Source organism: Suricata suricatta, chromosome 6 (assembly GCF_006229205.1).
Source record: "Suricata suricatta isolate VVHF042 chromosome 6, meerkat_22Aug2017_6uvM2_HiC, whole genome shotgun sequence".
Lineage (NCBI taxonomy): Eukaryota > Metazoa > Chordata > Mammalia > Carnivora > Herpestidae > Suricata > Suricata suricatta.
The window spans coordinates 68016874-68040405 of record NC_043705.1 but is presented as its reverse complement, the minus strand read 5'-3'; the positions used below and the strand labels follow the sequence as shown (position 1 = coordinate 68040405).

Below are 23532 nucleotides of genomic sequence, written 5' to 3'. Positions count from 1 at the left end.
GAATGAGAAATTTAGTAATTGAGGTTATTCCTCAAAGATTTCATAAAATCAAGGATACAATCATGACCATTCTAATTTAGTCTTTCTTTGCTCTTTCTTTGTCATCCAAACTTTATGCCTTTGAGTTCACTAAATGTGACATTTCGGGCTGTCATATCTAGTGGTCATGAAATTTACCTTTAAGTGTGCCAGAGCTGTTTTAAGAATTTATCTGTGACTTGGCTTAATATAAGAATGACTATCAATAGGTAAATTGTGACTTTACTTTCAAAAATATATCTTGAAGAGTCCTCAACAGTAAGCATCTCTCAAAAGGTCTTTGTCGTTTTTTTATGTAGTAATTTTATCAGCTTCTCCCTGTGTCTCCTACCCCACAGCCTCTGGCAATTCAACTGCTTTTTTTCTTTCTTTCCTTTCTTTATGTTTTTTTCTTTATTTTTGAGAGACCGACAGAGACAGCATGAGCAGGAGAGGGTCAGAGAGAGAGGGAGACACAAAATCTGAAGACAGCCTCCAGGCTCTGAGCTAGCTGTCAGCACAGAGCCTGATGCAGGGCTTGAACCTATGAAAGCAAGATCATGACCTGAGCCGAAGCGGAATGCTCAACCGACTGAGCCACCCACACACCCCTCTTTTTTTTTTTTAAGATTCCAAATATAAGTGATACCATGCGGTATGTATCTTTCTCTGATTAGCTTATTTGACTTAACGTTAATACCCTCCAGGTTCATCCACTTTGTCACAAATAACATGATTTTCTTCATTTTCGGGGCTCAGTACTATACATGTATATATATATGACCACTTGTCTGGATGTGCTTATCTGTTTGTGGACACTTAGTTGTTTCTATGCCTTGTCTATTGTGAATAATGTCTCTGTGAACGTGGGAATATATATAACTTTTCAAGATAATGGTTTCCAGTCTTCCTTCCACCATTTGTTGAAGATACTATCCTTTGTCCATTGTATACTCATGGTTCCTTGGTCAAAAATCAGTTGACATATATACACAAGCTTATTTGTGGACTTACTGTTTTGTTCCATTGATCTATGTGTCTTTTTTTAGGCCAGTACCATGCTGTTTTGATTACAATAGGTTTATGATATACTTTGAAATCAGAAAGTGTGATGCCTTCAGCTTTCTTCTTTTTCAAGTATGCTTCGGTTATTCAGTCTTTTTGGTTCCATATAAAATTGAGGATTGTTTCTTCTATTTCTGTGAAAAATGCCCTTCAATTTTTTTTTTTTGAGAGAAAGAGAGAGAAGCAGAGAGAGAGAGAATGAGACAGAAAATTCCAAGCAGGCTCTACACTGTCAGCACAGAGCCTAATGCTGGTTTCAGACTCACAAACTGTGAGATCGTGACCTGAGCTGAAATCAAGAGTCCTGTGCTTAACCTACTAAGCCACCCAGGCACCCCATGCCGTTGAAATTTTTATAGAGCTTGTATTAAATCTATAGATTGCTTTGAGTAGTATGGACGTTTTTACAATAGAAATTCTTCTAAATTATGAACACAGTATTTTTTTTCATTTATTTGCATCTTCTTTCATTCCTTTCATCAGTGTCTCACAGTTTTTTCTGTAAAAATCTTTTGCCTTCCTAGTTAAATTTATTCCTAAGTATTTTATTCCTTTTGATGCTATTGTAAATGATATTTTTTTATTTCTTACTGGTAGTTTGTTGTTAGTATGTAGAAACACAACTTGATTTTTATATATTGATTTTGTATCCTGCAACTTTACTGAATTTAGTTATTTAGTTCATTGTGTTTTCTTGTGGAGTCTTTAGAGTCTTTTGTGTGTATATTATCATGTCATCTGAAAATAGAAAAAGATTTACTTTGCAATTTGGATTCCTTTTATGTCTTTTTCTTGCCTAATTACCCTCACACTTGCAGTACTATGCTGATTGATTAAAGTGGCAAGAATAGACATCATTGTCTTGTTCCTGATCTTACAGAAAAAGGTTTGAGCATATCACCATTGAGTATGCTGTTAGCTGTGGGCTTGTCCTATATGGCCTTTGTTATGTTGAGGAACATTACTTCTACACCTGTGTTATTGAGTTCTCTAGAATATTCTGATGGCTAACACTATCTGAGACACTTTAAGGGTTGTAGTTATGTAAAAATAGTAGATATGATTCTTACCAAGTAGAAGTTTTCACTGTAAGGAAAATGCTAATTTTGATTTCAAAAATTACTAAACAGCCAGACAGTAGGGAAATGAATAGGTAATTGAGAAGAGAGGTGGAGCAAAAGAGGGTTTCAACCTCAGGGACAAAGAGGTAAAGGAGCAGTTGAAAAGGTTTAAGAAAATTCAAACTATACAAGTAGAGAGAAACAATTAAGTAACATTAAAAAAAAAAAACCCTGCTCACTGCCAGGATTTTTGGCATATGTAACTCATCACCAAGAACTGATACGACTTAATCCCGTAACACTTACTATTTTGGGCATTGTCTTGGAGTATGGATTGTGGCACGGAGTTTACAGATCCATTTCTGCACCCTACAAAACTTCAAAATTTCATTTTATGAACCACAAATTAGATCACAGTTCTTATACTTACAGCTCATGAATAAAGTTGATTTTTAAGATTTTGGCCTGTTCCCACATGTTGAGAGTCCATGCATATCACGGCGTTTACTAATGGTCTTCTATGTCTAAGCACTGCACTAACACTGGAGCTTTAAGCTAAAGGTTCCTGAACAGTGAATTGTAAACCAAGTCTGAAGGAAATCAAGGATATACATTGTTGGGTAGGAAGGTAGGCATTCCAAGGGGCGGATGGAATGTGGCAAACCGAAGGCTGCAAAAGTGGTAATAAGGGAATAAAAATGAATTGTATTGACTTAGTTAGTGCCTATCATTTGTTAGAAGATTATATAATCATCTTTGGAATGGTCTATTAACACAAATTTAATAATAAATCTCCATTCCCCTGGTAAATGAGCCAGGAAAAGTATTGTTCATTACTACATTCCTGTAAGAAAGGCTATAGCAGTATTTTGATAATTCAATGAATTTGTGAAAGTTGACCTATGCACCAAGGGGTCTGGGTTGAAGAGAAATACTCTTTTTTTTTCCTTTACAGGTTCCAGGGTGTAAAATGTGTACCCGTTTTTCATGCACAAGCCTTTTTTTAATCATCCTGACTGATTTATTTCTCATTATCGAAGTGGGCAATATACCATCTACATATCATTCTCGTGAAATAACTATCTGTACTCTGAGTAAGAGCTAGATGTCAAAGATCCATGAGTGTACATTTATTCAAATGAAGGTTGAAATCGTTAAAGATTCCCACTCGGGTATCTTATGTAATCTTCTATCAGGATTGTATCTCCATTTCAGTTTGTATGACATTACCTGTTCTGAATAGGATAAAGACTCATTGTTACTGTCAGGCCTGTTTTCAAACTAAATATTCATCTAGTCCTTTGTGGCTGCCATTTTTATCACACATTTAGAACAGCTTCCCTTTACTGATCTGCCATTTTCCTGCAAATCACTGTTTCACTTGTATGATTTCTAGTGAGACAAGCTTAGACCTGGCTGCCTTTCTCTCAGTAACAGAGAAAAGAAATATCTCTGGTGCCTGTGCTGCAAAGAAAGTTGATTCATGTGTAAATTATCATTTGGCCTTTATTTGCTTGGCCTGTGGAGAGTACACAGGCAGATAAAAGGTTCGGTGGGTCAGCGCTCAGTATGTGCAGGTTTCTCCGGTGGCTACAATGACAGCATTAGAATTGTTGTCACAGATTATCAGACATGCTGTGATGTCTTATCATTATTTACTTGCAGTTTTCAGTGTAAAATAAACTCTAACATGGAAGATACTTCTGTTGTAACAGGACACCATGTACCTGTCCCATGTTTGTTCTATCATCTCACATTCTAAATAAGAAAAACTGGTTTGTGTTTTCTTGAAATTGGAACTGGTATTTTTATGTTGCTGCCATCCATGTTTCTGGCTCCCGTCTATCTCCTTTTACTTCTACCTCGTGTTTTCATTTCTTCAAACTTGGATGTTGTCCAAGTTTGTTGTCAACCATGGGTAGATAATATCTTAGTAACATATCCTATTAAACTAGATGGATGTAAAATGCTGCTGGGTACACATAGCCGCCTCTAGGCACTATGCGGAAATTGGATACTTACAGAAACTGCAAGATCTGTTACCTGTGACTCAGTTGGTTTTCTTTAAAATAAAATTTCTTACGATGCTTTCATTATTATCTTTACTATTAAAGGAGGTAAACAAAGGTATGGCGCTTTTTTTTTTACCACATTATATCAACCCTCGAAGTGTATAGCTGAAATGAATTTATAAGGTAAATCCTTGTGTGTGTGTGTGTGTGTGTGTAAAAACACTAAGATATGCATTAATAAATCCCAAAATGATACGATGCCTTCAGTCTTCTTTTATTTTTATTATGAAGGTCTTATAATATGTGTCAGAAGGGTAGAGCTGATATATCTACCTTTGCAGCTTTTATTTATTTGTATAATTCATGTTATGTATATATGTTGTCACATTATGATCAATGTTATTTTTTAAAGTATGTTAGAAACCACGAGAACATATTTTATAATGCCTACCTTACTAAATTGATGTTTATCAGAACATTATTGATTCATGGCCCCTCTGGTAAGCTTTCCTCTATTATAGTAATAGTTAAATGAGTTTTAAATAATGCAGTTAGTATTATAAAATATTACCTTCATTTTTTAAAAAAAAGTTCTTTTCACTGTTGAAGAAATTATATCTGGAAACAAATTCCTTTCACTTGGACAAAAAGATACAGTTTTTCATTGCAACTTTCACTATTCCATTAGGAAAATAACCCACTGTTTTGAGTATACTCACAATTAACCATATGTAAATTATCTTTATTTCCTTATCACCAAGGCCTGAACAGTAGGGTGATATCTGCTTCCTTCTCCTTTCTGTGTCTGCTTCACTCCCACCACTGAAGCCCAGCTCAGGGGTGGGAGGACAGTCTTTCTCCTCTGTCATAAATGCCCTTAGGCAAGTTTTTCTCTGCACTGTCTGGTCCACAGCCTCCTTTGCCTGGAACACAGGAGAGATGGGTATATGTTAAACCTACTTATCCCTTTCCCTTGTCCAATTAAAAAATCACTTCTTATTTCCTCCTAATTTTCTTGGTCATCTCCTCTTAAGCTGAAGTAATTCACTGGGTTTAGGCCAAATGGAAAGGGAAAAACCAAGAGGTAACCTTGAGCTTTCCTTTCAGGGTAAGGGAAATGCTAGTTCAGCTACCTTACCCTTGTCCCAAATGGTAACTATAAAAAAGTGCCTATTTTTAGCCTATAAAAACTGCTTGGCACAGATAGCCTAATTGTTTTTATCACTTACGTGACTACAGTTGTTTATAATTTTGTTTTAACCAAGAGAGAGAATAGAGAAAGTACAGTTGAGAAAAATAGAGGAGATTGACTGACAGAATAAGAGAGTATGGGTAAAACTCAAAAGATGATGTTACCAAGCGTAGACTTGCTTAATCTCATCTGTCTACCCAGTGATACACAATGTGGCTGTGGGGAGAGAGACAATAATTACATCAGGACCATCATCTCAGTGTTCCTGGCATGCACATAGAGTTGTAAGGAAGTCATATAATTGTGTTTGTACATTTGTATAATTGATGGCTTGATATTTAGTTAGGTATATACAAATGTATTTCATGTATATGTGTATGGTGTACAGCATACAAATATATCACTTGAGTATGAACAGTTGTAACAATTTTCCTAAGAATATATCGTATGCATCTGTGTTGAGATAGGCATGCTATAATTATGACAATTAAAGACATTTAAAGGTAGCAAACAGATTTGTTTTTATATATAATAATTTTTTTACCCTGGTAGCTGAACTCAACACAGTATCTCCTTTTCAGCTTCCTTTTATCCATGAGAAGATAATGTTTTAATTAAGCCCTCTTGTCTACAAGCAATAGAAATCCACTCAGCTAGCTTAGACTGAATTTATAGTTTGTCTGCTAAAGATTTTTACAGAGGCACCTATGTGGCTCAGTTGGTTGAGCATCAACTCTTGACTTCAGCTCAGGTCATGACCCCAGGGTTGTGGGATCAAGCCCCTCGCCAGGTTCCGCACTGAGCATGGAGCCTGCTTGCGATTCTTTCTCTCTGTCCCTCTGCATCTCTTGCCAACTCTCTCTTTCTCTAAAAAATAAAAAATAAATAAGGAAAATTTGTACAGAGAATATAATAACTGAATTCTATACATAAATTGTAATTTAAGCCATTTAGACTTGTGAATGTTGTTCTAAAGTGAAATGAACACAGTATGTGAAGATATGCATTGTCTTATCCTTGGAAGGTCCCTGACAATTAGTATTACCATACAAAGCACCTACTGTTGCCACTTGTCTCTCATGAGACATATATTTCTCTAGAGGAATCCCTGTTTCTCTGTATTATTCCTCTACTCACTATATATGGACCAGCTTCTTCCTCTTTCTTACTCTTTCTGTCCTCTCAGAACTTTGGTAAATGAATAGCCTTGGGCTTGTCTGGTTCAGACTTTACTGCAGCTCCTGTCCCTCCCCAATAGCTTGGTTTCCTCCATTCAGATTCTTAAGAAAATTATTTTTTGTTCTCATCTCTTTGCTTCATTTCATAGACCTTGGTCCTATGAATTGGCTGCACTTAGATCATCAGTATCTGTGCCAGGTTTGGTCAGCTGTGGATGAAAGGTGCAGGCTTATGTGGCGAAAAAGGTGGCCCCTGCTGCTGTCCTTTGAAACAGGTCTGTAATAAATATAGTTGCACTACAAGGTGTGGTTGGTGAGCAGATACTATGACTGACATCTCTAGTATACATACAACCGGTAACTCCCATATAACACAGGTTAACTCCCTGATACGGAGACTGTTACCCCAACTATTAACATGATCCATTGCTTAAATGTCACTCCTCAAGGAAGTCTCAGACCACACTCTATTATGCTCCTACCATATGGTCCCGTAATACTCTACATTTCATCACCATCATAAAACTCATCAGTGTTATTATAATTACTCAATGCCTCTCTTCTCTCATAAACTCTAAGGTCTGTGAAAAGAGAGACCATAATCTTTCCTGCTCACCATTCTGTCAGCAGTACTGGGCCCAGTTCCTGGCTTTAACAGTAACCAAATGTTTAAGTTATTTGACTAATAAATGCCGTAAACCTCAAGGAATCAAGAGTTTTAGATTTACTAATATGCAAAAATCCAGCTCTTCTGTTTAAACATCCCCTTTTCTGACAGTGACCGTGTCAGTATTTGTTACACAGGTACTGATTCTTCCCTCTCTCCATTGTCAAGGCAGTCATGTTTTCTTGGTTCTTCCTTTCTCTTTCATCTGTAATTTCTTCTCCATTGCCACTGTCAACGCTCTTAGTCCAGGTTTTCTTCACCTCCACCCAACCGGCCTCCTGGTCCCTAAGCCCTCACGCCTCTTTATATCCAACATATCTTCCTACAAAGCAGCTTTTTACACCTCTTTCTCTATTAAACAAACAATCAAACTTTGTTGGCTCTGCTTCTGCCTAAAGAATGAAATCCAAAATCATAAGTCCTTCATTCTCTTGTTCCTGCTAAATGTCTAATTAGGCTTTCTGCTATGGTCCTACAACACCTCTTTCATTCTCTCCGAACAAGTCTCTTATCTCCGAGTACAGCATACGCATCTCCATCCACCCCTTTGCTCACTTATCTTCTTCCTCGCCCAGTACTTACCTGTTCCTCTTTCAAAACCCACCTCATGTTCCACTTTCTTCACTGAGTTGTTCCTACTACCCAGTCCTCAGTAGTCACTTCTTAGTCTAAAGTTGGAGGACTTATTCTGCCATTCAGTGGGCCCGTAACACATGCTACCTTACAGGAGGGTTTATTTTTGTATACACAGAGTATGACAGTGAGAGACGGTGTCACACTGCCCAGCTTCAAATCCTACCTCCGCAAGTTCATAATCTGGGTAACTGACAAGTTGCCCAAACCCTGTACATGTTAGCTATGTCATCTCTAAAATGGAGATGATAACAGCACTTTCCTGTTGTGAGACTTCAATGTAGTAAGTCATCAAAAGCATAGTGAGTGCTCAATAAATGTTTTTTATAAAATTATTTGCACATTTTGTTTGATGTCTATTTTTAGATCCCTGTTATGTGCTAGACACTGTCCTAAGTAGAAACAGTGCAAAGAGGTTAAGATAGCAACCTCTGCAAGCAGGAAGCCACTCCCATCCTACCTCCCAGTTACAGGTCCGACCCAGTGCAGTCACATTCATGCAGTCCATACAGCTTTACCGAATTTCTGCTATCTTCAGAAACCCTGTGCCAGGCGCGAGGAATTACAAGGAGGTGTGATACAAAGTCCATAACATGTTAACTACACTGGAATTAAATTAAAAAAATTAAAAGCCCATGACCTTCAAGACTATTATAACTAAAGCCCCTCTCATCGTGCTTTGCACATGCTGAGAGCCCGGTGAACGTGCGTTGGCACCACAGAGCATGGCAGTGATGAGGAAGACTCTAGAGCACCACAATTTCTAGCCTCTTTTTAGAACTGTTAACTTTATTTGGCTTCTTCGTGTCTTCATTTTCCACTGAATGAATGCCAGGAAGTCATTTTCAATTTTTTTCTATCTGATCAAGGCTTAGATAATATCTGCTTCTTTTGGTAGCTAAATATCCCCCAAACTCAGTTTCATGCTTCAGTGAGAAGATATTATGGTATTGCCAATGGAAACCACTTCACATTTGGGCAACATCATGATGTTTAAGTGGCTCAGATTCAAGTTTCAGTATAGATTCTGGTTCCTGCACATTTGCTGTCAAAAACCACTTTATAGGAGCCAAACTGTGGAATCCTTCCAAGTGTTAGGCACTATTAGGAGCACTATTAAAGTACTGCCGAGTTTCAAAAGATTATGAAATTCTGATTTCTTAACATGATATGTTCTATGGTACTTCCTTGAAATTTTACTGAGTCCCTTGATTCTGTCAGGGGGCTAAAGGCAATTAATATCACCCACTTTTTGTATCATTTCAGGTTTAGAGACAACTCTGAGTTGGAGCTTCTAAAATAATTTTATACTGTTTTACACAACACTGTAGATAGATGGAACAATTCTGATTCAAACGTAAGTCTTGAAATAAGACTTCAAGAAAATGTAATTGTTTTTCTTTATGCTTCATAGCTTAGTCCACACCTCACCCCTGCCGCTCTGTACTTCTTTGGTTAGCCTGCAGGGAATAAGACATATACATGACATAATCATTCAAGTAAAGATTTTTATAATATCAGAAACTACTTAGATATAAAGATAATTGTCCATCAACCTGTGGTGTGATAATTATATAAATTTAGCCTAAGATTTATCTCTAGCCTCCTTATAGGCAAGGCAGGAAAGGAAATAATATCTGACAATATCTTCACTTGAAAAGCAAAAGCATATATACTTTTCTGAAAAAGTAGTTTCCTTGCAATAAATAATACAGTAATCATCACATATTTACTTGTAAACAAGCAATTATTTATGAAATTATTTTAGTGTCTAGATTGTAAACTTTAGTGTCTAGATTGTAAACTCCGTGAAGTCAGTGGCCACATCTGTGTTGTTAATCACCATATCCCCATCTCCTAGAAAAAAATATTGGTTGAAATTAAAATCAAATGAAAACATGTGCATTCTTATCCAAGAAACACTGACTAACATAATGGGCCATGTCTTCCATGAACATATTTATAGAAAAATCAAGTTAGCATTACACTGTTGATTTTTTTAATATTTTATTTTTATTTTTTCCAGCTTTATTGAGCTTTATTTATTTATCGTTGACAAAATTCTAAGACACTTAAAGTGTACATCATGGGGGTGCTTGGTTGGCTCAGTTGGTTAAGCCTCCAACTTGATTTTGGTTCAGGTCATGATAACAAGTGTTCATGAAATCAAGGCCCTCATTGGGCTCAATGCTGACAGCATGAGCCCGCCGTCTCTCTCTCTCTGCCTGTCCCCTACTTGCACTCATGCACATGTGCTCTCTCTCTCTCTCCCAAAAGAAATGAATAAACTTTAAAAAAAAGTAATAAAGTGTACATCATGATGATTTGATATACAGAGTGAAAAAGATTCCTTTCATCTAGTTGATTAACATATACATCACCTTGAATATTTATCTTTTTTTGGTAAAAATATTTGTTTTACTTAACAAATTTCATTTACATAATACGTTTTTATCAGCTATAGTCACCATATTAGGACCAGATCCTCAGATCTTACTCATTCTGTAGTTGAAAGTTTGTATCATTTTACCAACCTCCCTCTATTTCCCCTAACCCTAGCCCCTGGCCACTTTTCTTCTCTCTCTTTTTTTGAGTTTGACTTTTTTAGCTTCCACTTTTAAGTGATACCAGGCAGTATTTGTCTTTCTTTGCCTGGCTTATTTCACTTAGGATAATGCCCTCAAAGTCCATTCATGTTGCTGTTAATGGCCAGATTTCCTTCTTTCTCATGACTGAATGATATTCCCCTGTATATGTATATATATCATTGTCCATTCATCAGTAGATGGATACCTAGGTTATTTCCATATCTTGGCTATTGTGGACAATGTTTCAATGATCATTGGAGTCCAGATATCTCTTCAATATCCTGTTTTCATTTCCTTTGGATATATACCCAGAATTGGAATTGCTGGATTACTTGGTAGTTCTACTTTTAATTTCTTGAGGACCTTCCATACTGTTTTCCATAGTGACTCTACCAATTTATATTCTACTCAATAGTACACAGCGTTCCTTTTTCTCTACATCCTGGTGAACACTTTTATCTCTTGTCTTTTTGATGAAAGTGATTCTAACATGTGTAATGTATTGCCTCGTGGTTTCCTTGTTGATTAGTGATGTGCAGCACCTTTTTATAACCTCTATTTATCACATATGTAATTTGCAAATATTTTCTCCCATTTCATAGGTTGCCTTTTCATTTTGCTAATGATTTGTTTAGTTAGTCTTTGTTTTTTGAGTTGTGGTGGTGGTGGTGGTGGTGCACATGCTTTTCAGTTGGGTATAGTTACAGTTATTTATCTTTGCTTTTGATACCTTTGCTTTGATAAAGCAAAAAATCATTGGCAAGACTAATGTCAAGGAGCTCACCCCGTTTTCTTCCAGAAGGTTTACTGTTTCCAGTCTTATGCTGAAGACTTTAATCCGTTTTGAGTTGATTTTGTATATGGTGTAAGAGAGGAGTCCAGTTTCATTCTTTTGTTTGTGGCTGTCCAGTTTACCCAACACCATTTATTGAAGAGAGTATCTTTGCTCCACTTTATATTCTTAGCCCCTTTGTCAAAAAGTTTCGACTATATATGCATGGATTTAATTCTGGGTTATCTATTCTGTTCGTATGAACTATAACTATATATCTGGCATTATGCCAATACCATACTCTTTTGACTACTATAAGTTTGTAATATAGTTTGAAATTAGGAAGTATGATGCCTCCAGCTTTGTTCATCTTTCTCAAGATTGCTTTGGCTTTTTGGAATCTTTTATGGTTCCAAACAAATTTTAGGATTGTTTGTTCTAGTTCTGTGAAAAAATGCTCTGGGAATTTTGATAGGAATTGCATTGAATCTATAAATTGTTTTGAAAAGTATGGACATTTTAACAATGTCAGTTCTTCGAATTTATGATCATATAATACTTTTCCATTTACTTGTGTCTTCAATTTCTTTCATCAGTGTCTTATTATCAGTGTATAGTTATTTTATTTCCTCAGTTAAATATATTACTAAGTATTATATTCTTTTTGATGGGATTGAAAATAGCATTGTTTCCTAAATGTGTCTTCCTGATATTGTTAACTTTTATATTGATGACCAGTAACAACCTGTGAGGAGAGAATGGAGAAAATAATACAATAAAATAAATGCCTGTAGTAGAACATTGTCATGACTCAAGGATGAGCCTCCTACAGAAGACTGCATTAATTTTTACCACAACTTAATATAAATTTACTATAACCAAAGATGGCCATTCAGTCTTTACAGAGAAGAAGTTATATGGATTCTCATACTTATCTAAGGTAGATAATAGCCATTTTTACTAAAAATCTATGAAGAAATGAGAAAGATCATTTTTAAGATAACAGTACATGTTGTATATAGCAAATGTAGTTACTATTGTTTTTAGCAGAGGGCTTCTCCATATTATTTTACGGTGCTGAAGTTACAGTATAGCAGAAATAGTCTCTCAGTTTAATTAGAAAATTTGTAATGTAATGTCAGTTTCATTATAGGCAGAATTTATACATCCAAATATAACTTCTCACAGAACATTGGGATTTCATTTTTATAAAATTTACCATAAAGCACAGTTTGGAATAAGGCAGGTATGTCTTGGATCTCTCCGAGGGGGTATCAGTACTATAATCTCAAGGATGAGGCCTGTGTCTTATTTTTCTTTATATGCCACTATCCATCAGTGTCTGGTATATAGGCACTTAGAAAATTTTTGGACTAAATAATGATATAATTTGTGAGTTTTGTTTTTCATTGTGCCATGTAAGTGATTATTCAAGGGCTTAAAGCTGCATCCCTGGACAAATTTCAAAATATCTGCCATATAGCATTATAGATAGTGTTGGTTTTTGGGGGGGGGGGAAACAAAAGAAAAATGTGTAGGCATTTGTATTTTTTCAAAATCTATTTAAATATGTTTAAATATGATTTTTTCAAAATCATTAAAAATATGTTAAATATCAAAATAATGAACAGTGTTGTCTTTTTTCTTACCATACTTTTCCAAACTAAATTTGAATTGTATATGACTCCTTAGAATTATTTCTGTGGCATAGAAATAGTTCCTTTTAGTGAGAGTCCTGTTAATACAAAAACCATGAAGCAGCAGCAAATTCATTTTTAACCAAATACACAGTTAAAATTATGTTTATTTCCAGAATCTTTTAATAATCATTTTTTAGGATCATTTTACTCAAGGGATTGAGTTACTGAGAATAGTAGACCTATCAGCAGATGAGAAGAAAACCCTGCATTATCTTATCATTTATAGTGTTTGGACCCTATCACCTATATTTTTTTGAAAAGCATTTAAATAATTTTTAAATTTTTTAAATTTTTTATAATAGTATATTCTTTTCTCTGGAAAAGGCAACATTGGAAGGTAAGAAGATATCTGTATTTCATTTTTAATTCAGTTCAGCATTTACTGAATTCTTAACTTCCTAAAGAAGACTTTACCAGTCGGTCAGTCAGTCAGTCAACACATGTTTATTGCACACTGTGGATATGTGCCAGGCACTCTTCTAGTCACTGTGATGGGACACAGCAGCAGCCACAGCAAAGTTCCTGACCCAAGGGAGCTTACATTTTAGTCAGAACATATGGACAATTAACAAGCAAGCCAAAAAAGCTAGTACATAAAGAAACAAATAAATGATTTCAGTTGCTAGTTAACTGTTGTGTTATGACAAACATTAAGAAGAGAACGAGTTGAACAGCGACTGGGCAGGAAGTGAGGGGGCACTGTGACTCTCCTTCAGCTCATTGCTTGCCGCCTTTGAGGCTGTGTGGTCCTGTTACTGCTACTGCCCACCACTGAGCCATTTGAAAACAGTGTGCCTTTCTCTGTACCGCAGAGCAATGTGACATCACCCACAGAGTCATTTTCTCTAGGAGAAGTGATGGAAATACCTTAGTCCAACCACATTTCCTGCCCCTTCCCTTGTGCATTGGTCACTAAGTGTAAAAGGTGAAACTTACCACCTGTTCATCACGGCCACTTACACACTCTGGTATTGTAAGGAGAATCAAGTGCTGGGCAGAAAGAAAACAAAAATCACACTGTAGGTTTAGAGATACTTGAAGGTGACATCATGTTTAAGTGGATAAGAGAGGAAGCATTAAGTTTTCCATTACTGGTAGATTATAACTGCAAAGCTGTCCTATGAATTGGTTCAAGTCACTTTCCACTTTATATATTTTATACATCTATCCATATGTATATGTCTATATCTATATATATCTGTAAATGTATATTATGATCTTTTATCCAAATTATGATATTAATTTAAGAAACAAGCTCTTGGAATGTAACTGGAGAGTAAAGAATATAAAAATCTCACACATCTGGCATGGAGGTTCCTCGAAAAGTTAAAAATAGGGGCACATGGGTGGCTCAGTCATTAAGCCACCAACTCTTGATTTCAGCTCAGGTCATGGTCTCATGGTCCATAAGATCAAGCCCCATGTTGAGCTGACAGCATGGAGCCTGCTTCGGATTCTTTTTCTCCCTCTCTCTTTCTGCCCCTTCTTTGCTCATGCTCGCTTGCTCACTCATTCTCTCTCTCTCTCAAAATAAATAATTTTTTAAAAAATTAAAAATAGAACTACCTCATGATCCAGTAGTTGCACCACTAGGTATTTACCCAAAGAGCATAAGAACACTAATTCAAAGGGATGCATGCACCCCTGTTTATAACAGTATTATCTGCAGTAGCCACAATATGGAAACAAACAACCCAAGTGTCCATCAACTAACAAATGGATAAAGAAGATGTGATATATATATATATATATATATATTTATATAAAATGGAAAATGGAATATTATTCAGCCATAAAAAATGAAATGTTGCTGTTTGCAACAGCATGATGGAGCTACAGTGTATTATGCTAAGTGAAATAAGTCAGAGAAAGACAAATACCATATGATTTCACTCATATGTGGAATTTAAGAAACAAAACAAACAAGCAAGGGAAAAGAGAGATAAAGCAAGAAATAGACTCTTAATTACAGAAAATAAATTGATGGTTATCAGAGGGGAGGTGGGTGGAGGACGGGTTAAATAAGTGATGTACTTGTTATTATGAGCACAAGGTAATCTGTGGAAGTGTTGAATTACACTGTTGCACACCTGAAACTAATATAACACTGTATGTTAACTAACTGGAATTAAAATGAAAACGTTTTAATTTTTAAAACCCTTATATATCTGAATATTAATTATTCAGATTAATATTTCCATTTAATATTAATGGCAATTATCATTTCCATTTGGATAATGCTTTAGAATGTATAAAATACTTTCACATATATCATCTCCTGGAGTCCTCAAGAACAATGATGTGAAATAGGTAATTACTAACTTCAGTTTGTATGTGAAGAAACTGAGGCTCAGCCTGGTGATTTGCACAGAATTGTAAAGCGAGGGAGTACTCCATCTAGATGCCCAGGGGTTATGTCTGCAAGGCCAATGTACTTTCCACTACACTTATAGCTACAAATAAATACTTTCAAGAGGAAGCAGACACAAAAGGAAGTAGTCAGAAAGTTGATAGGATTGTAAATATGATGCTGTGGCTAACACATCAGTGAGAAAGCAATCAAGTGTCTGTTATTAGCAACCGAGGGCTGCAGGGATAAAGACAGAGAAATGGATCTGAGATTCAGTCAGAAAACTAATCAATGAGTTTTAAAAGGGAAATCTCTAAACAGCAAAGTGGTGATGATAAAAGTTTTGCAGTTATCACAGTGGGACTGATTTTTTTTTAATTTGAGGGTTCTCATGCCAAGAGCATGTTCAGGTAATTCTGTGAACAAACAAGCATTAACTGTTCAGGAGGTAGTCAAGATAAGTAATAAATTTTGGGAAATATGAAGGTGCTAAAAGGAATAAAGACAATACCATAGAAATATAATGATACAAAAGAAAGAAAAGAGACATTTTTCAGGTGGTATTCCAACAACTAAGCATTCTAAAGTAGAAAGTACATTTCTGTGATGTGTAGGTAGGAAATACAGACACAAAAAAGGGAAAGTATTTCAGGCTAAGTGTTCCAGAAACCATAGCAAATGCCTCTACAGCGCTCACCATTACTGGCTGGTATATTATTAGTGACTGAATGAACACAGAAAGGACCCCAGGCTTCACCACAGGAGAATTTCTTCAGATTTTCACTCTTACGTGAAGCACTTGCCATGGTCACCATAAACTCTCTTCTGGTGGACCTCTGGGGAACTAAATACCAAAAGGCATATCAAGAAGGTCACAACCCTAGAAAACCTTTTAGAATCACTAGTTTTCTTCTTACTTTTCTGTTTTCTGATTTTCTGAATACCACTAATTATTCAAGGACAAAAATAGAAATGTCTCAGTCACACCTAGCACAATTCCTAGCAGATAGGAGCAACTCAATAAATGTTTATCGAACTGAACTAAATTATCCTTAAATGCAAAATCAGAGCCCCTGAGTCACTCATTAATTCAGATCCTCAGCATACTGACACGAAAGCCGGAAACATAAGTTTGAGTCTAAAGACTGCCACTTGCCAGTCCTGTGACTTCAGGCAATTCACAATTTAATCCCGCTAGGCCTCAGCTTCCATGTCCATGATTTAGAGATAACAGCTTATAATAACCTCACGGGTTAATTGTAAGGATAGAATCTGATAGTAAATATGAAGCTAACCCAGGAGTTACCAAGTGCTATACAAAAAAAAAAAAAAAAACAGGATTTTTTCCATGGAAACAGTAGTGCCAAAATGCTCCAGTAGTCAGCAGTTTCCCTTGGTCAAACCTAAATGCTGGGCTCAGTAAAGGTAATAAGCAGGCTTCTTACAAGCAGATCTTCTCAGACCCTTTCAGTTGGTAATTAGTATTGTGAAAGTGGGAGAATGGGCTAAAATGGGAATCAATGACTTTATATATGTATATATAATCAAAAGAAAGCTTCCGGTTCATATAGGTTGTACCAAAATATTCCAATAACACTAGTTGCTCTCATTTTTCAAGCAGGACCGTGTGGCAGGGACTACACTTGTACCTGGCATACATCATCTTCAGTTTTCATCACAAATTGCGAAGTAGGTATTCTTGCTATTAGTCCCGTTCTTACAGATGAAGGAGCAACAGAGAGACAGAGAGAGAGATTAAAGAACTTGCCCAAGGTTACAGCTAGTAACTAGGATTTTACATTTAAGAAAATGAGCACTGAGAAATATGTGGCTTAAGACAGTATCTGCTTTCTCATTTTTCTCTCCTTTTTTTTCAACCTGCTATGTAACGCTAGTCCATATCTGTATTTCCTCTAGAACTAAATTTTCCAAAGTGTGTTTTGTGAAGTAGAAGTCCACAAAACTGTCCCAAGAAAACTCATTGTTCACACATGTTTGGGAGATAGTGCACACTGTAATCCTTTCTTCTGGGGCATTTGGCTGCCTCAGTTGGTGGAGCATGCAACTCCTGATCTTGGGGTTGTGAATTCGAGCCCCACATTGAATGTAGACATTACTTAAAAATAAAATCTTTATAAAAAAGGAAAAGAAAAGGAGATCCTGCCTTCGGTCACAGTGCACATTCGCACACTGACGCCTGCGAGAAGGGCTGCAGTAAAGAGCTTCTCTAAACTTTGAACAGAACCTTGAGTCAACAGCTGGTGGCATCCCACAAAGCCAGAGGTCCACAGAAAAAAACTTAAGGAAAGTTAAATGTTGAATAAGCTGAACAGTAAATGCAGCAATTATGCCATTACAGCAGCAGGCATAGAGCACAGTCCTCTGCATAAGATATATATTAAAGTATTGGAATTTATATTCATTCTGTTATTTTCCTAAATATGTTCAATCAGTTTCCTAAAGATTCTTCTATATAATTTTTTCCAAACTCTGCAACCAATATTATAAAATGAAAGATGACAGAAACTCGGGTCATTTTTTCATGTAAGAAATTGTTCTGTAATAAGTGGCTGGACTTCTTTTATGGTACTAAAATTATCATCCTGATTATTAAATATTAGTTTAAATCAAGTGATTTTAAACCAATGTAATAAGCCTTGCTACCTGGAAGAGAAGCCAGTGATAGCCAAAACTACTTCTTCCATTTCTACTTCTAAAACCAGGAGAAAAATGAAGAACATTAATTCACTTAGTCCTGTCAGACTAGGATTCTCCAGTTACTTTAGGAGTCATTTAAAACTTCTTCTGAGTGAGGCCCGTTTGGTACCACACTATATTTGAACTTCAAATACTTTTTGAATCAACTCAAAAAACATTTTCTCCTTTTATCCTTGGAAAACATTAGGTACTTTGCCTGTTTTTGTTACTTCATTGTCATATATTTTGTTAAAATGTCAGCGCTTAAATTATTATTATATGCCCATTAGTTCTGCTGCCTTGGGATGTAATGACTCATATTAGTAGTCTATGTAATAAAAAGGGTTGGTGAATTTTTACTGAACTGTCCTTTTGGGACTATAATTTTTAAAATTATCTGGAAGCTTTGCAAATCCTATAGTGATAAAGTGCTTTTACAGTACTGTATTTATCATTGACAAGTTGTTAAGAACCAGAACTGTCTATTACCTGTAAATGCTGAACATAACACCAGGTTGATCTGATAAGTTCCTTACTTGGAGAGTCACCAAGAATACATGATGAAAATGTCACCATCCTATAAACAGATAAGGTGATATTGTAATCTTGTTAACAGTAATTTTAGACTGTTCTCTGCAATTTAGTAGATGAGTTCATCTTTCTGAGGTAGAGTTACCAAACACCATCCAATTAACATAGGCACACTCTTTTGCTAAATTTTATCATTAAGGACTATAGAAAGACAAAGGGTTGATGTAGACCAATGAGCTACTGGTTTCAGGAGGGTTTAATCCCTAGGTAGGTCATTGATTTTGCCCGTAGATGGAAAATACATCGTAGGCTAAAAGTTATATTCAATGATACAAATTAAATATTATATTTGTATATGAAGTCTGGTGCCTTTATTTTTATATTTATATATGAAGTATATTTTGAAGTATACTAACTTTTATTTTTATTTCTTTTTAATTATACATGTTGTATATGGTGAAGTGATCAGATCTTCATTATACAAATTGTTGAGTTTTGAAAGATATATAAACCCATTGTAACCACCACCCTGATAAAGATATAGAACATTTCCATCACCTCCAAATTGTTTTTCTTCCTTCCAGTCAGTTCTCCTTTCCCTCCCCACCTTACCACTAAAACCTGTTATCATCCATCTGATCGATTGTTTTTCCTGTTCTTAAACTTCACACGAATGTCATTTAAAGTGTATACTTTTTTTGTGTTTGGCTTCTTTCACCTAACAGAATGTTACTGAGATTCATCCAAGTTGTTACGTGTATCAGTAGTTCATTCTTTTTAATTACTAAGTAGTATCCATTTTATGAATATATCACAATTTGCATATCCATTCTCCTGTTAATGAACATCTGGGCTGGGTCTAACTATTGGCTATTATGAATAAAGCTTCTATGAACATTTTCTTACATGCCTTTGTGTAGACATTTGTTTTCTCTTCAATTGGATCAATAGCTAATTGTAGGAGTGTTAAGTCATAAGGTAGATAGATAGTGATAGATATATAGAGGTATATATATATAATTCAAATCTGCCAAATATTTTTACCAAAGTGATTATACCATTTTACATTCCTATAAGTAATATATGGAAGTTCTCGTTGAGTCCCTGCACATCTTCATCAACATTTGTGTTGTAGTCTTTAATTCTAGTTGTTTTTTTTAATGTTTATTTATTTTTGAGAGACAGAGAGAGACAGAGCATGAGTTGGGGAGGAGCAGAGAGAGAAGGAGACACAATTGAAGCAGGCTCCAGGCTCCAAGCTGTCAGCACAGAGCTAAAGCGGGGCTCAAACCCATGAACCGTGAGATCATGACCTGAGCCTAAGTCGGACACTTAGCCAACTAAGCCACCCAGGCGCCCCTAATTTTAGTTTAATTGGAGTAGCTAGCCCACTTAAATTTCATATAAGTATTATTATCATTGTTTACATCTCCCTTTATGCGATTTTCTTTGTCCAGGTTTTTTGTTCCTTTTTTTGTATTTTAATTGCTCTGAAAGTCATTTTAATATGCCTTTTTATATTATTTTTAATGGTTGCTCTCATGATTAAGAGTCTATCCATGCATCCTTATCATAAGACTTTGAATTAATATTGTACAATTTCATATCAAATGTAAGGACCTTACAACATTGTAATTCCATTTATCCTTCTGTCCTTTATATTATAGTTGTCATATATTTTAAATCCATGTACACTAAAACCACACAGTACAGTGTTATAATTTTTGTATTAAAGATTCAGTTGTTTTTTTTTGTAATTAATTGAAGAAAAGATGTTCTTTATTTTTGCCCTTAGGCTACCATTTCCAGTGCTGGACATATCTCGTAGATTGAAGTTTCATCTGATATTATTTCCCTCCAGCCTAAAGAACTAACTCTTGCATGTCTTCTAGTGCAAGTCTGCTGACAGCTGATTCTCCCTCTAATTGTTTACCCAAAAATGCCTGTAATTCACCCTTTTTTCCTTTTTATATCAATTCCAGTAGAGTTAACATTATTTCATCTTAGTTTTTTGTTTTGTTTTGTTTTGTTTTGTTTTTTTGAGAGAGAGAGAGAGAGACAGAGCACGAGCCAGGAAGGGGCAGAAAGAGAGGGAGACACAGAAACCAAAGCAAGCTCCAGAGCTGACAGCACAGAGCCTGACGTGGGACTCAAACTCACAAACCATTAGATCATGACCTGAGCCAAAGTCAGACCCTTAACTGACTGAGCCACCCAGGTGCCCCTATTTCACCATAGTTTTTAAAAGGCCTTTTTTTTTTTTTTTTCTGTTTGGAAATAGAGTTCTAGGTTGTGGAGGGTTTTCTTTCTTTCATTTTTTTAAAGTTGTCATTTCGTTGTCTTCTGACCTCCATTGTTTCTGATAAGTCAACAGTCATCTCTGTCATTATTCTGCTATCTGTCCTTTTGTCCCTGCTGCTTTCAAAATTGTTTTCTTTAGCTTTGGGTTGTAGAACTCCAACTATGATGTGTCTATGTGCTTTTCATTGTATCTATCCTGTTCAGCATTTGCCGGACTTCTTAGATTCATAAACTAATGTTTTTTACCTAATTTAGGATTCATGGATTTGCTTTCGATTCATGCATATTATTAATTCAGATGTTTTTGCTTCCTTATTCCTTTTTTCTTTCTGTGGAACTCCAGTCACACAAAAATTAAGTGGCTTTATGCTGTCTCACAGGTTACTCAGGCTTTGTTTTCTTTTTGTCACCAATCTTTTTCCTCTTTGCTTTGCTTTGGATAATTCCTGTTGATCAGTTTTCAAGCTCACTGAAGATTTCTCTGCTTTCTCCAGTTGGGTATGAAGTCCATGGGGAGGGGTGGTGCCTGCCTGGCTCAGTTGGTACAGCACATGACTCTTGATCTCAGGGTCGTGAGTTTAAACTCCATATTCAGTGTGGAGCCTACTTTAAAAAAAGTCCATCCAGCCAATTTTCCTTTCAGATATTATACTTTACAGTTCTAGTATTTTTTAAGATTATTAATTTTATTTTGAGAGAGAGAGAACACACAACCACATGAGCAAGTGTGCAAGCAGGGGAGGGACAGAGACGGAGAGGGAGAATCTCAACCAGGCTCTGCGCTGTCAGCATGGAGCACAGAGCCCAACTCGGGGCTCAAACTCACAAACCTGAAGATCATGACCCGAGTGGAAACCAAGAATTGTATGGTTAACTGACTGAGCCACCCACGCACCCCGTGGCTTTTTGAAGGTTTTGATTTGTCTGCTGAAATATCTCTCCCAGGTGGCTCAGTCAATTGAGCAACCAACTTTGACTCAGGTCATGATCTCACAGTCTGTGGGTTCGAACCCCACATCAGGCTCTGTGCCTGCTTCTGATTCTGTCTCCCTGTCTCTCTGCCCCTTCCTTGCTTGTGCCCCATCTCTCTCTGCCTCTCAACAATAAACATTACATATATATAGGGAGAGAGAGAGAGAGAAATCACTTATTTTAGCCATTTCTTTTAAGTTCTTGAACATGTTTATAATAGTTGCTTTAAAGTTTTGGTTTGCTAATTCCAATATTCCAATATCTGGGTAATCGTTGAGTCTCTTTCTTCTGTTGTTCACCCCTTCACTGTGGATCACCTTTTCCTCTGTTTGTTTTTACTTGGTTTTTTTTTGTTTGGTTGGTTGGTTTTCATATCTAGTAAGTTTTTATCATGTGTGCACATTGTGGTAGTCAGTTGTTGAGTTTGGGATTCTGTCATATTCTTCTGAGAATCTCAGTGTTGGTTTTTCTTTTAGTGAGCACTTAAATCATTGGCAGATGACCTTGAATTTGTTCAGATGGGGTTTTATACTTTGTTATGGTGAGTTTTTCCTTTAGTTTTTGGGGAAACTCTTAGACCTGGCACATTATCTTTACTGATCCTGAGTGTCAGTGGAAAGACCAGGTGTTTATCCAGCCTCTCTAACTTGACAGGACTCCGATTCTAAACTGTCTCTTTCATGGTGCGCAGCAGCTTAATCTCTGTTCATCAGCTTCAGCTTTCCAGATAGAGCCTCCGACCAGCTCCTGGGAGTCTTTTCTCTGCAAACATAGTTCAGAATTCAACTAAAAAACTGAAGGCAATTTATACACAGATTTGGAACATCCCCCTCTGTGGTTGGCTCCTGTTTGTTTGTTTTTTGTTTGTTTGTTTACAGGAATTTCCCTTCCTAGTTTCCAACTGCCTTGGTATCCCCCTCCCCCATCCCTGGACACTTCAAGCCAGTAACTGCAGCCTTTTGCTTGTGTTCTAACCACCCTGTACCTTGCAGAAAGAATTCTTTGAAGTGAAGAGCTATCCAGTATACATCCATTATTTGAAAGATTTCATCTCCTTCAGTTTCTACTTGCTTTGGGTTCTCCAATGCCATCAAATGACTGTATATTGTATTGTGTCCAGAGTTTATCATTGTTACCAGTGGGATGGTTCACTGATTATTTGAATTAGAACCCTCATTATATTATGTTTTTAATGTATTTGTATTGAAATAGGGTTAGTTTTTACATTATTAATGTATTTTATAAACAAACACATGTATTTATGTGTAGAAAATGTATGAAATAATATATTCTATGTTGTTATTTCTGAAAGGATTACTAGTGGTTTCCATTTTTTTCTTCTTACTTATTTGTGTTTTCTACATTTTTCCTACATTTTCCTACAACAGGTATAGGTTAAGTAGTAAAATTCTTTCTTTGCTCTTCTAGGCAAATGGTTTGTTTATCATTACTCTATACAGTTTATCATGACTCTTTATAATCTTTGATGCATTTCATATTATGATGTCACTAGATTAACTGTCTAGAATCCTTGTAGTATATCTGTATAGTAAACAATGCTTTTTCTGCTTTCGGGAATAGACGAATTAGGACAAATCAAAGTTAAATAGCTTATCTAGAATTTCATGCATATTGATAGAGTAACCAGAAATAGACCTTAAATTTTAAGTCCCTCAGTTCAGCTGTGTAAAGTATTTCTGGGCCATCAGCAACAATGTATGCAGATTACTCAGTATTTCCTACTGCAACTATGAAAATTGTCATGGTTGAATATAAGCCTCAAATATTTGAGAAA

The 23532-nt window shown here is 36.0% G+C and overlaps 1 protein-coding gene across 3 annotated transcripts in view; it reads left to right on the top strand.

Moving 5' to 3' along the window:
- Positions 1 to 23532, top strand: part of FAM172A (family with sequence similarity 172 member A) — a 407295-nt gene that overhangs the window by 376993 nt on the left and 6770 nt on the right. The window contains exon 10 of one of the 3 annotated variants that reach the window (XM_029942614.1): positions 6676 to 6816. The exons of 1 other annotated variant lie outside the window; for it this stretch is intronic. In XM_029942614.1, coding sequence (XP_029798474.1) covers positions 6676 to 6809 — 134 coding nt within the window. In that variant the 3' untranslated portion in view covers positions 6810 to 6816. Of the gene's footprint in view, positions 1 to 3099; positions 4415 to 6675; positions 6817 to 23532 lie in introns of those variants that run through there. One more of the 3 variants, XM_029942612.1, reaches the window with a different exon arrangement.